Source organism: Mycteria americana, chromosome 8 (assembly GCF_035582795.1).
Source record: "Mycteria americana isolate JAX WOST 10 ecotype Jacksonville Zoo and Gardens chromosome 8, USCA_MyAme_1.0, whole genome shotgun sequence".
NCBI classification, from domain to species: Eukaryota; Metazoa; Chordata; class Aves; order Ciconiiformes; family Ciconiidae; genus Mycteria; species Mycteria americana.
This window is the reverse complement of record NC_134372.1, coordinates 41,590,407-41,603,893: the sequence shown is the minus strand read 5'-3', so window position 1 is coordinate 41,603,893 and position 13,487 is coordinate 41,590,407. Positions and strand designations below refer to the sequence as shown.

The following is a 13,487-nucleotide window of genomic DNA, read 5'->3' as shown; positions in this document are numbered from 1 at the left end:
TGAATTTTGTGTCTGGACAATGTCCAGGCCAAAACCTTAGAATTCCCGCTTTTATGTGTGGGATGATTTACTTTAGCCGTTCTGACAAATGAGTATGAGACATAGCTAGGTGAAGGCAAGCCAGAATCAATGGGACTCTAAGGTGCTTGGCACTTGTAAAAGATTTTGAGAATTTAATTCTCAAATTTATCAGTATTAATAATTCTAATTTAATGCATTTTCCTTGTCATTTACGAGTCAATTGCTAATTAAATGTTGTTGAAAAAGATGAATTACCATTTTACATGCTTAAAAAGAATGTCACTAATATGTCTAAATCTAGATGTGAAATGTAGAACGATATGATTCTAATCCCCCTAAATACCGTTGTTATCCAAAACAATTTTATACTGAATTAATTTCATTGTCAGACAAGGAGCAAGTACTGGAAAACTGAATGATCAACATTTAACCCCCTAACATGTATCGGTATAAATTTTATATTCAAATGACATGCAATTAGCTTGCAGAATGAATCATTTCCCTTTGGTGGGGTAGCAAAGACTTCAAGAAATCGCACGTTGCTATTGACAGATCACAAATTCATTAATTTTTTTCTCCCCTTCGCATTGTAGATATTCATGTTTAAAACCTGTACAAATGCACAATTTACAGCTATGCCCACCAGTAGTAGTTACCACCTCTTTTTGATTGACAATGATGAGATTTCTGTCATGCTTTGCCTCTCCTACAGTGCCAGTGATGGGATTTTTTTCCTGGAAATCTTATTACTGAATACGCTGTCATGGTCTCAGATGGAACTTTCAATCAAAAAGGCAATCAGAAGGTTATCCATTTGTGAGTTTTCCTACAAAAGAGCTTTGCAAAACTCTACAGTATATACTGTAACTCATAGTCAGAGCTACTTGCCCTAAACACTTATGTGACTATAGACAATAATGTGATTCATATGGCACAGCACCTTCCTTTGCCCACAGGAGTGGGATGCAGACTACAAATTGGCTCAGTCTAAGTTTCGAATCAGACTTTTGCATTTACACTACTATTAGATTTGGCATGGCAATTCAGAACACCCTGGCACTTGGTGCAAGTGATTAGTAAGAATGTGTCTGGCTGTTATTGCAGTCTGTTACATAAATATGGTTGATTTCATTGAAATCTTGATGACTGCTTCTTTTCTATCTTTAGATGACTTCACTGTTTAGTTTATAGTATTACCAAAATTGCTAGATAAAGTTATTCAGAGGCTTTTTTTTTAATGCAGTCTAACTGAAATGAATTGGCTACTTCATTAATTTCAATAAAATCTTTATAATACGTATAGAAGTGGTGTTAGCGTATTAGTTGTCCGCAAACTACGGTCATTAAAACCAGCCATGCCACAGCTAAAGCAAAGTAAATGTTTCCATTTTGAAATACAGGCAAAATTGGGGGTGATGCATTAAGACATTTTTGTTTGCAGAACAAACATTACTGAGGAACTTAAAGAGAGGGGATTGTTTTTACTAGCAATACTTTAACCATAAAAGTGTGAGGTTATTTTTCAGCATGGCGCAGTGAATTAGACACACATAACTCCCGTGGTCACAGGCTGCTGCATATCTAATTCTGCAAACACTGTCAAAAATTGCTTCAAATATTATCCTTTTTTATTTTGACTGTATTCAACTAATAAATAAATTATTTTGAAGGAACTACATTCCTCAACAAACTATGAAGTTCTTCAGGCAGATTCCTTTCTGCAGTGTACAGGTAAAACTGAAAGAAAAGCAATAACAAGAAAAGTATTTATAAAAATATATTTCACAAAGTAGGAAACAATACAGGAGTTTCTCTGAATACAATACATGGAGTAAATAAACAAACAATAATATAGCTTCAAAACAAAGTAGAAAATTAAAATGATTTGCATGTAATACGTAGTTTTATTATACAATTGCTACTTCTAAATGGCAAGTTTGCATTACAAATTGAGTATGCTTGCAGCTTCTAGTGTTGTTCTTTCTCTGTGTGCAAGAGCCCTGGTGCATCACTATGAATATTATAGAAAAGAAATGCTAATAACGTAAGCAGTAAAGTTATGTACACACTGGTTCCTGCTCTAATACAGTGGAGAACTATAAGCATGGTTTTTTACTGTACTGTGTTATGTGTGGATTTCTAAAAGTCTATAGTTTAAATATTCACATGAACCAGTTTACTTCCAGCTGTTTGTGCTTGTATTAAAAACACCAGGTACTAGATTTATGAAGAAGATATAAAACTGTCAAAAGTTTTCTCTGGGAAAGTTTTATTCCTGCCAGCATTCTCTTAAAATTCAGCTACTGCAAATGGATAGGTTACTGCTTTAACCTGCAACAATTTATCATTTTTCTTTCCAAAATGTACATGTATTAAACATTCAATATATATAGAAAAAAAAAATCTAACGGATATAATTTAGTTTTCGTCATAATCTTACTCTATAGATTATCAGTCTTAATAAATAAAAGCAGTAATGGACATCAATAAAATATTTATTTCAAAGATTAAACAAATAAATTCGATCTTTAGCAATAAAATCAGCAATTCTTTCATATATGTAAGTCCATCCCCTTTCACAGTTTTTCCTTTTCTTTCAGAAGACGAAGCACAGGATTGATCCTTCTTCTAGAAAAAGATCCTTTTGTAAAGCAAGGTTTTGTAGCCCTGCCTCTGAATCTTTGCACATTAGTAGGATTTATTACCCATCACTGGAATGGATTAAGAACATGTGAATATTTTAAGGCTTGACACAATATTTAAAGATGATATTCAGTCTGTGGTTACGTGGCCAACAATTACTGTATGTACAATGTATGGTCACTGCACAGTAGAAGCCAGTAGGAATTTACAATGCTATTTCTATTCAGCATTGCTAAGAAGACCAAGATATTGCTTTTAACATTTCTGTGGTGGGATCTTTGTTGGCAATGCAGAAACAAACAATTAGCTTTACACATACTGGCAGGAGCTACTGTTCAACAGCAAAATCCCTGCAAGTCCATTTTCTAAGAAAGCACCAATTTCTATTTGTTCTTTTCAATTCACTGAAGATAATCAAAGATCCAAATCTCCATCTTCAGAGTGGTCAAGTGAATATCAAATATCCAAAGACTTCTAGACACTCCACATACTTTACTTCACACTCCACAAGACTTAACCTCCTAACATATACTTTTTTTTTTGGTTCAACATTACAATGTAGTTGATTTTATAGATGACTGGCGCTAAACTTGCCTCTAAAACAAAAAGCCACATTAGTTTTAACTAACAGCAGTGGCCCTAGAATATTACATGATCATTAAGTCAACAGTGAAAAAGTTTGTAATCCACTGTCAAGTTTCTTTGTCACTTTCTCCAACTGAGTAAAGTTCTCCAAGTCTTTTAAAGCGAGGACCCCATTCACTGAGGTAGTCAAAATTCTGATCTGAGTCTGATGTAGAGGACTCCAATGAGCTAAGGGAACCAGCCGCTGACCCTCTTCCTTCATAGCCATAAATCTGGATAGAGTCATATGGTGGAGCCGTGGGATCATTATCGGCTTCATGAAGCCTTACATTAATAAATTCATCAACATCAACACCATTAGGAACAGGTGCAAGACCCTGCCTGGGCATAAACTGAAGATCAGGCTTAATATCCTTACGAGGCAAAAATCCGTTAATTCCATCTGGATTTTGCAAAGTTGCAATGTCAAAAGCTTCTGTATCTTCTTCTCCACCTCCTTCATCATCATAGCGAATAATATTTTCCCTCACATCTTCATCATCTTTGATGATTAGAGGTTCATTCTTATGTCTTCTCAGTGTTACAAACAGCACCACAATGACTGCAAAGAAAGCATCACAGGCAGATTAGGTAAAAAATTTCCAATCAAAGCACTACCTGTTAAGCGCAGTTGTGGAAGGTGATGGGTTGCTTTTTGTGAAAATAAGAGTAATAAGGGTAGAGAAAAGTTGAAAGTCTTTTAACTTGAACCCCATTCATGTGATGAAAATTTGATCAGAAGCTCTGGTTAGTCCTCTAGTTTTCTATTATCAGCTCATATTTACACCTGAAGCTCAATTTTATACACATACTTCCATTTTTGAGCCTCAAATTTAGGCAACAACTTTTCCCTTTGGAAAAGTTACAAACCTAGGTGAAGTCAAGCTAACATCATTCACTGAACATAGCCTATAATGATCTACATTATGGATGGAATTTTCCAAAAGTAGAGGGTGTTTTTCTGAAAACATAGCCCTGATGACAGAAGGAAGTTGGTGTCTTTTTTTTACGTGTTGCAACAGACTCACACTATATAACTGAAAAGAGAATGAGACAGTAAGGGAGAAAGAAAGAGCTTAGATACATCAGTTTCAGAATCATGGACAGATGCATAAAAAGCTCTAAATTGGTTACACTGTTGTTTTTGCAGCTTAATGCTGAAATCTCAGTTACTGATGTAAATCTCAGTTACAAAGTGAAGCTGCAAAGCGCAGAAATAGGCCTCTTCCTTCACTGCTCTCTCCCTCACTTGCTTGATGTCGTACACAAATTTTTTATGTTTTTTTTAAAATATACAGTGCTTCTTATCTTGTAAAATTGTAATGCCTTTTATGCCATTACAATCCAGAATAAACTCATACAAGTCTTAGAAGACAGAACAAATCCATTTTCCATCATGTGCAGTATATACTGTGTCCACCTTGCTACTTAACATACCCAATTTGATTTGTGGTTTCATATTCCATACCTGTTTATTATGTAACCTGTGTGTAAGACTACTTCAGATTGGGACTTTGCTTTATATGCTTTTGTTCTTAGTACAGTAGGGATGCAGTCCTGACAGATGTCTCAGTACTGCTGCACGTTACATTGCATTAGACTGTATGCCCTTCTATGTGACTTCTTTGCTTACTTACAGCCACCCAGAAATCAGAAAAATTTTGAACACCAGGCTGTGAAATGAATACATACCTAGCAGCAAAATGATGCATGCTAATATTGCAATTAGGGCTCCCATGCTGAGTCCAATGGGAAGTACGTATGCTTCAACATTACAGGACTGGACAATACCATCACTGCTGCAACCACAGACTCGAATAGTGAGAGTGCTAGTGCTGCTCATGGGAGGATTCCCACTATCGCTTATTATGATTGGCAGTAGGTATACTTCTTGCTTCTGCCGGCTGAATCCACTATGCTTTGCCAATATGCTGAGAGTATTATCTGAAAAAGGGAAAATTTGCATTGTTTCACCACATAGAATAACTGCTAAAACCACAGCTTTTTCTTAATGCATTCAGAAAACCTCTATACAAACCCATATGCACTTTATCATACTCGTTATACCAGCAGCATGTGACACAGAAATCTTTCCCCTTTCTGTCTGGTTGCCCATGCCCCAAATGAATGAGTGCAACATACACATTTTCTTGTGTCGTGGGGTAGGATCATAATGGCAACCCCTCACTTTCTTCTCTGCATACATCCCTATAAATATCTTCCCATCATGATTCATCACTGTTTTTCAAGTCACACAGTCATGAAATTTCAACAAGTACCAACAAAGAGAGAAATGAAATGTTAAAGTAATCCAAACTTAATAAAGCACATACATCAATTAAAAGAAATGTTCCATGCATTATAAGCATAAATTGCACAATAGTTCACCCTGCTATAAAAGATCTGTCTTTTTTATTAATGAGCAATAAAGACAAACAAAGGAAAAGCTGAATGCATTAAAAGTCGTAGGCCTAATTTTTGGCAATCTAAACATTTATTGGGCCTCAGTGATGAAAACAGAACAAACCAAAACAGAATGTGTCACCTATGAAGGCAGCCAGAGGAAATAAGTCTAGGACATTCTTACCTCTGCACACATATGCAGATACTTCATTTTAGAAACATAAGCATAGGCATCTGACTACATGGCATCCTACCCAGACATAAAGTTATACAGTTAAACCTCTCGTAGTCACTCATTTCTCAGTTGACCATCAAAATGATTACAAGTTGATTTTACTTAGGGTAATCATACAGATTCTATTGTGTATAGTTGTAAGAATTATAGATTCTAGCCATTTAACAACATGCTACTATCAAATATCAATGATCCTGTATGTGCCAGAATGCTCAGGTATAAACCATTATTAGTGAGCATGTCAAATATGCAAAACACTTTGATTTATTTACATACTTAAGTATTCACTTCAGCTTTTAACTGCTTTATTCTGTGGAATAAAAAAAAATTAATTCAGTATTATGAGTTATATACTAACAGAGTGCATGTTGACTTGTACTAGTTTGTTTTTTGTGTTCTTTCATCAAAAATAACACAACAAATTAATAAAAAGATTCTGAGGCACACAGAATAGGAATGTGTGTGTGTGTTACTGAGGAATCCAATGACAATTTAAAAATAAAGCTGCGCATCACATTTGGGAGAAGGAGATTGTAGCTTCTTTCATTAACCTCTCTTCCCCTGTGCTACCAAAGTTAATTTTCCTGAAGTGTCATGAACAAAAGTAAGCCTCCTGATATTTTGTGCTATAAAATGGGCACACACAATCACTAAATACCATTCCATGGAAGGAAAGAAATTAGTGAGAGTTATGTGGCAAGCATAAGGAAGAGAAGACTTGGAAGACAGGCAGTGTTCATATGACAGATACAACAAAGACCCAATTCTTGAGTTTAAACCAAAAAAAGGTACCTGAAGTGCATGACAACATGTGTATGCATATACATATAGTGACTGTAAGAAAGCTTTGTATCTACTTTGATCTTGATACTGGTCAGGTACTCACTTGAAAACATGAAATAGTTTAGAAATGTTTAATTTGTACTAACAGTGATCACCAGGAACATTTCTGACAGCCCATGATATTTGTGCAGCATGTATCCCCAAATTAAGAGACACACGTATGCTCGAACTAGCTGGCAGTCTATGAAGTACAAAAGCCAGAAAAAGATGCAGAAAAGGAGGGGAAAACATTAACGAAGCAAATACTGTAAAGAAATTTTTCACATCCAAAAAAGTAAATTTAAAATGCAGTATTTTATTCTTGAAGTCTTTCTTTGTAAGGAGGCATGTCAATAAGGAATAAAGGTATTACAGGATATAATGATTACAGAACAAAACACTACTAAATTTTATCATGTCCTGAACCTATATCAAGATATCAATCAGTAGATAACTCCTATAGTTAATTCATCACTGCCATAAAACAAAAGATGAAGAAAGATTATTTGATATTTAAGCACATGGGGTAATTGTCTCATACAAGAGAACAAAGAAGGCTTGTTTTCCCATTCAGTGACTAAGAAACTAAACTTCAAGTAGGCTCCTTCAGGGTCTTTGATTTTGCAGTCTTACTGTATCCCTTCCATGGTGGAACCACCCACCAATCACACTTACGCAGCCTAGAGAGGTTCTTACTATAATGTATATTGCAGGTTATGTAATCATTTCAGCATTTTTTTATAGCATTTAGAGTATGTAACACACGAAGATCAACCTAAAAATTAACTGCTTTATAAAGCAGTATAAATATGGTCACTTCATAATACCTTTGCAGAACAAAAAGGATTCCTAACGATTACTCTTTCCAGGAATCCTGAGTTTTTATCTATTCAAGCTGGAAACAGTCACATCAAAACTGATGGCACCCTGGAGCTAAACAAATAGTCTAGTCCTTCCTTGTGCCCTTTTTAAAATTAAAGGAAGCATATGTGTTTACTGAATATAAATTGCAGGTATAAGCTCTTAAGAATTCTGACAACTCAAATAGGACCAAACTCCTTGATGATACCCAGGGTTATATGTGCCACTATGATGCAGTGGAAAAGTCAAGTATGTTTTAAGTCAACAATTAGCACACATTTAGAATCAAGCAAAAACCGTACTCCTTCTTGGTTGAATGTGTCAGAGATTTAAACACACACGTGTGCAAATTAAAACCACTTCCAGTGTCATACTTGCTCTCTAGCTGAACTGCAAGGAACAAAGGGAAATGTTATGTGAGTAAAATAATATTGTAGCTAAGTTTTCCTGAATATTGGCGTGTATAGCTTTACCAAAGTAAGAGTGATTACCACACCTATTGTAATGTGTAAATGGTACATTTTTTATCTGATAGCATTCTTTTCCTCCTCCACACCCACCCATTTTCAAATACCGAAAAATAAATTTATCTGTCCATTTGACTTCCTCCTGCAAAATTAAAAATATCTCAGCATAAGTTGCACCCTTAATCCTTTTGCTTTCACCTTTCAAAGGAGAAAAAGTTATGTGGGGCTCAATTTCCAGCTTTTTCTGTCTTTGAGACAAATCCCACTCAGAAGTGTCAGATCTGTAGTAATTTATTCAGAACTGCAGAGACTTTTACAGTTATATTACACAGTGACTTCTTGTGCTCTAGAAATCTGTACTGATACAGCCTATTCCTTCCTATAAGCCTGGTACAGTCCTTCTCTGTCCAAGCTGGAGGAAAGGATTGATATGCTGAGCCCTAGCATCCCTGCCCTTTACAGATATGCAAAAGAAGTAAGGCACTTGCTTTAGGAAGAAATGAAAAAAAGAAGCTGCTCTTGTTGGTGACGGCTTGAGATCCCTTCCATCTTTCTGACACACTCACTACTACTCTGCCTGGTTCACAAAATTCTAATAAGCCAGAATCAGAGAGTAAAACAAAGTTAAAAAGGAAGAGTACTATAAAGAGACAAATAGAAGAGGGCAGAAAAAACGAGAGGAAGGAGGAGGGATAGAGAAAACTAATCCCTTCTGCCCACTTCTGCCAATCAGTGAAGCTATGCTGAGTATAAGAAACTACCTGGTACCAGTAATGGTTATCAATTCAAGTTCAAAAGAAATGAGATAAAGTAAGAGATACGCAAGGTATTTGCGACATTTAGCCGAACTATTTAAGTGCAAAAGAAGTTGTAATGGCTGAATAGTTAGTACTATGTAAGAAGAGATGCAAGACAAGGAGAGAAGAGAATAACCTTTCTTTTTTTACAGAGGATTTTTTTTTGTTAAAAACTGCTGTGTTAGACTAAAGTTGAATTTGTTGTGCCCAGAAAGAAACTGGCAACCAGAAGTAGTCAATAGGAAAAGCAAAATGAAATGACGGAGTTGTTTTGCCAATGGATGGCAAGTACTCAATTTTGCCTTGGGAATTTTGTACAGCAACAAATTCCTTCCCCTTCTTTCCTATGTCCTAAAACAAATATTGGTGTTGCTGGAGATGTGACTCTTGAGTGAAGAACAATGACTCTCTAATTGACGTTTTAGTTGGTTCCTAGAACTTGAAGATAAATCCTAGCAGCTGATTAGCAATAAACTCAATTTATCTGATTTGCTTTCTCCTCTGTGGACATTCCCCTTACCAGTAGCTGACAAAACAGCAGGAATCTCCTCCAGGAACAACCTCCAGCACTGCCGCATGAATTAACTTGGCAGCAGGTGCTCAGCAGGAGAGGGGACAATCACTTTCCACTCATCTTTCCAATTAACCCACTGATCCTTCATTATAGCGCTGTTCAGGTTATTTATTTATTCATGTTACTTGTAGCAAAACAAGGAAAATTACATGCAGGAAAAAAAAAATCCTCTCTGTTAATAAAGCTCTGAGGTAACCTGCCACAGGCAAAGAGAGACACTAAGTCTTTACCTCCAGTCAGTGAGGTATATTCAGGAGGTCCTTTGACATTCTCAATCAAAATGAGCCTCCCTGAATTCTGTACCCGTCTATGTGGGGAAGGGATTGAAGAAGTTCATTGAAAAGCCAGAGTCCTATTAGATGCCATCTCACTGACGATGTACCAACTACACGGGATGGACTAGGAGCTATATTCTCTCTTGCAGGCTTAAGGAATAGTGTAAGATAAGTGATCTTAATAATTGTCTTAACTCGTCACAAATTTTTGCGTCAGAGTAACAAAGCTCCAGGAGTACATAACTACAATTTAGATCTGGAGCTCATTTTTACCTTTTGTAAAACATAAAACCAAATCAGTAATTTAGATCACTGGATGACTCTCAGCTTCTGAAGTTTACAAGCAAATTTGTGGAACAAACATGAAAGAGACTGTTATGGGAATATCTCCGTCACAGCTGGAACAAAGAATGACAATGCAGAAGGTCTTTATGAGATGTCCAGTGTGATTCTAGACAAAAGTAGTTTGAATAACCTCAACTGAGGACATGCTTACCACAGGGCCAAGTGCTTCCTGCAGACTCCCAACTGTTCTCAAGACCCCCTGATCTCTTTTGAGGCTCTTGGATGAAAGATTTTGAGAAAAAGTAAATGTAATAATTTTAATACAAAGCTACCTTTTGGATTTGCTGGACATGAGTGACGTCAATGGCATCAACATCAATCTGGATGTGAAATTAGCAGGTAGGAGTCAACTTTTTCATCTTCCACTTTGTACAAGAATGCATGTTGCAATTTTAAGTCAGACATTAAAATGACAGAACAAAAGTAAAAAACAGAAGCAGTCAGTTTACATCCAAGTGTCATTTTCTCTGCACACATTATTGCAATTCTTTAATTTCCTCATGGCCTCTAATATTTTGAGATCAGTGGACTTCCCTGCTGTGTAACCTTACACCTACATAGCTCTTTTTCTGTCTGTCTTTTTCTACCCCTTTTATAATGTTCTCAGAAAGATCAAATCGTTAATGTATTAAAGACTGTTATCTATGCTGGTAGAAATTGTTATCTATGCTGGATATGTTACTTATGTGAAGAAAGAATTTTAATTGGAAACTTTACAACTGGAAACACTAGAACAGAAATATATGTTTCTTCATGTTTATTAGACCTATCTTTTTGTGTACATTTTTTAGTCTAAAACAGATTCTCTGTAATACAGAGTCCTTTGGCACAAGTAGAAGAGCAGCAAGAATATCCTTGCTGTGATACTCCCTGCTTTTTTTGATAATGAAAAGACAAGGACAGCTCATTCATTTCCTTTCTCAGTTCATAAATGGCATCTATTCTCACATAAAAACTTGAAATAACTGAGTAATTAAGTTATTATCATCAAGGTTTCAGTGGAAACTACCAAAGTACAGGCAGAAAAAACAAAATGTACGACATTCTAAGAAATGTTAGCTATATAATATTTAGCAGTCATCTGCAAATGCACTAGAAGAGAGCATTCAAGAGAATGCTAAGATAGCATTTCAGCTCTTTGCACAACTATTAATTCATGTACATGCCTTCTCTAACACTTACTATTCAGACCTTACAATGTTAAACACAGATTTTCAAAAGATCTGTAGTAATACTGGTATTTTTGGTCTTCTTCAAAATTCAAACCTAATGACAGAAAAATAGTGGAATATAGGGAAGATTCCAATCCCCACTTTAGAGACTGGGAAATAATAAAGTTGTCCAAAGACACGAAGGTCTCTCAAAAAGTCTCTATATACACTCCATGAGCTATTAGCCATACCTTAATCATTATTCTTTTGCATATTTTCTCAATAGTACCTACCTTTCTATGAAAGGATTTACAAATAACACATATTTAGATTGGTAGTATCACACTGCAGAAACAAGACCAACGAATGCAGCCCCAACAATTCACTATTCATAGTCCCAGATGTGATATCTCTCTGTCAACCCAACTGTTTTGACATCTTTTTTTATTCTCGTAATTACAAAAGCAGTGGGAAAGAATATTTATGGCCTGCTTTCTGATCTAGCGCAAAAACCACAAGCGGTGACTCAAAGCATACCCTCATCGATGTTCACCTTGTAAAAGAACACTATTCATAGATGGGCCCTGAGCTGAAAAACTGATTTGGATGTTTCAGACTATGCTTAAGTACAAGTTAGAAGCATCAGTTCCTTGCTTCCAAAAGAATGCCATTAAAATGCTTTGAGAGATACACCCGTGTTTATGTAAGACAGGTTTTTTTTGTTTCTGCCTTAGGCTGTAACACTTTTTAAAGGAATACCTGATTAAAAGGGAACAATTTTGAGTTTGCATGTTATAAATTTGCCAGTCGTTAGTAGATGAAAAAACAAGCTATTTGTTCATTAGTATTAGTATAACAATTTTGTTTCCTGATTAACCTTAGTATTTTCAACATGGATGTATTTATGCACCCCAAATACATTTTTATGAGAACTCATATATGTATATATGTTAATATATATACACAACTGTGTCGTGTAATATTTTACACGTGTACTAGATCTTCCTTCATGACTGTCTCAAACAAAATCCTGTTGAACAGCAGTTTACAAGAAAGATTACCTTTTGCCGAATCTGTATGGTAAAGGCATAAATGTTCTATTCACGTAGAAGGCTTATAAAATAATCTGAAAATAAAAAAAGGCCATTTTTATAGTATATTTTGTCTGATTTATTATAGCCAAACCATATGGGCACTGAAGCTTTCACAGGTATTTCAAACTGACCTGCTTTTCATGAATGTCAAAAATTTGTGATGTCTTCAAAAAAGCAGATTGATGACTGCTATCAAATTTGATAGCAGACATCAGGTTCAAAAGAAAAAAGTTTTTGTGCTATAAAAATTCAACTGACTGATCAAACTGTCTCTCCTGCACCATCGAAGTCACATGCATATAATGGCGATTCACAAAACATTCCTATGACACATTAGCAAACACCTGAATGAATTTTTATTTTTCTAGAGACCTGGACTTTCTGGAATCCCTTAAAACACCAATAAGAACACAGGAAAAAAAGTATCTCATGGGAGAAAATGTGCTGAAGAGGAAAAGAATTGGAAAATGTCACATATTTTGTATCTTTGATTATTTTTTTCTTTACCAATTGACCTAAATAATAACAGTTTATGCCAGAATTGAACTGCTGAATCAACTAATAAAAAAAATGAATAAAAAACCGAAACACATTTCCAGGCCATGTATTCCTTTGCAGAAATAAAAAGTGCTGTTGGGAATTTTGAATCATGAGCAAAGTAATATTTAATCATGTATAAGAATACATCATTCTCATATGTTAAAATTTATTGGAAAGGGGAATAATCATGTTAGTACTACTGTGATGCAGAACTTGTAGTAAATAAATTCTTGACAGAATAAAAAAACCCAGACAAATTAACAGCAAAGTGATGGAATAAACATTTCCTCCTACCTTTTTCCTTTGAAAAATGTGAACTTTAGATAATAGTCTGTATAATTTCTAGTTCTATTCCTTTGGAAAAGTCTGAACTTTAGATAATTGTCTCTTAAGTATTCTAAAACTTTCCTTTGACCTTTAGTCCAGCAGAGCTATAATCAAACATATCTATATGGTCACTTGCAGTCTAGCAGCAACTCTTATATTTTGTAGCTTGGTTTTTTAACCCATTGAAGGAAGGATAGAAATTATGATGTAGAAGCATGCATTGAGTCTGAAGCAATACTAGTTTTATTGCTAATGGGCTAGAGAAATAATTAGGACATAGTACCTCTCTCTCTTTCTAATTAACAGAT

The 13,487-nt window shown here is 35.3% G+C and overlaps 1 protein-coding gene across 5 annotated transcripts in view; it reads right to left on the bottom strand.

The window, feature by feature from the left end:
• Positions 1–1,853: 1,853 nt before the first annotated feature.
• The window catches only part of CDH8 (cadherin 8), a 154,094-nt gene continuing 142,460 nt past the window's right edge, over positions 1,854–13,487 (bottom strand). For 4 of the 5 annotated variants that reach the window (XM_075510844.1, XM_075510845.1, XM_075510846.1 and 1 more), the window contains 2 exons: positions 4,981–5,232; positions 1,854–3,850 (listed from right to left, as the gene is read on the bottom strand). In XM_075510844.1, coding sequence (XP_075366959.1) covers positions 3,357–3,850; positions 4,981–5,232 — 746 coding nt within the window. In that variant the 3' untranslated portion in view covers positions 1,854–3,356. Of the gene's footprint in view, positions 3,851–4,980; positions 5,233–13,487 lie in introns of those variants that run through there. The other variant, XR_012776962.1, reaches the window with a different exon arrangement.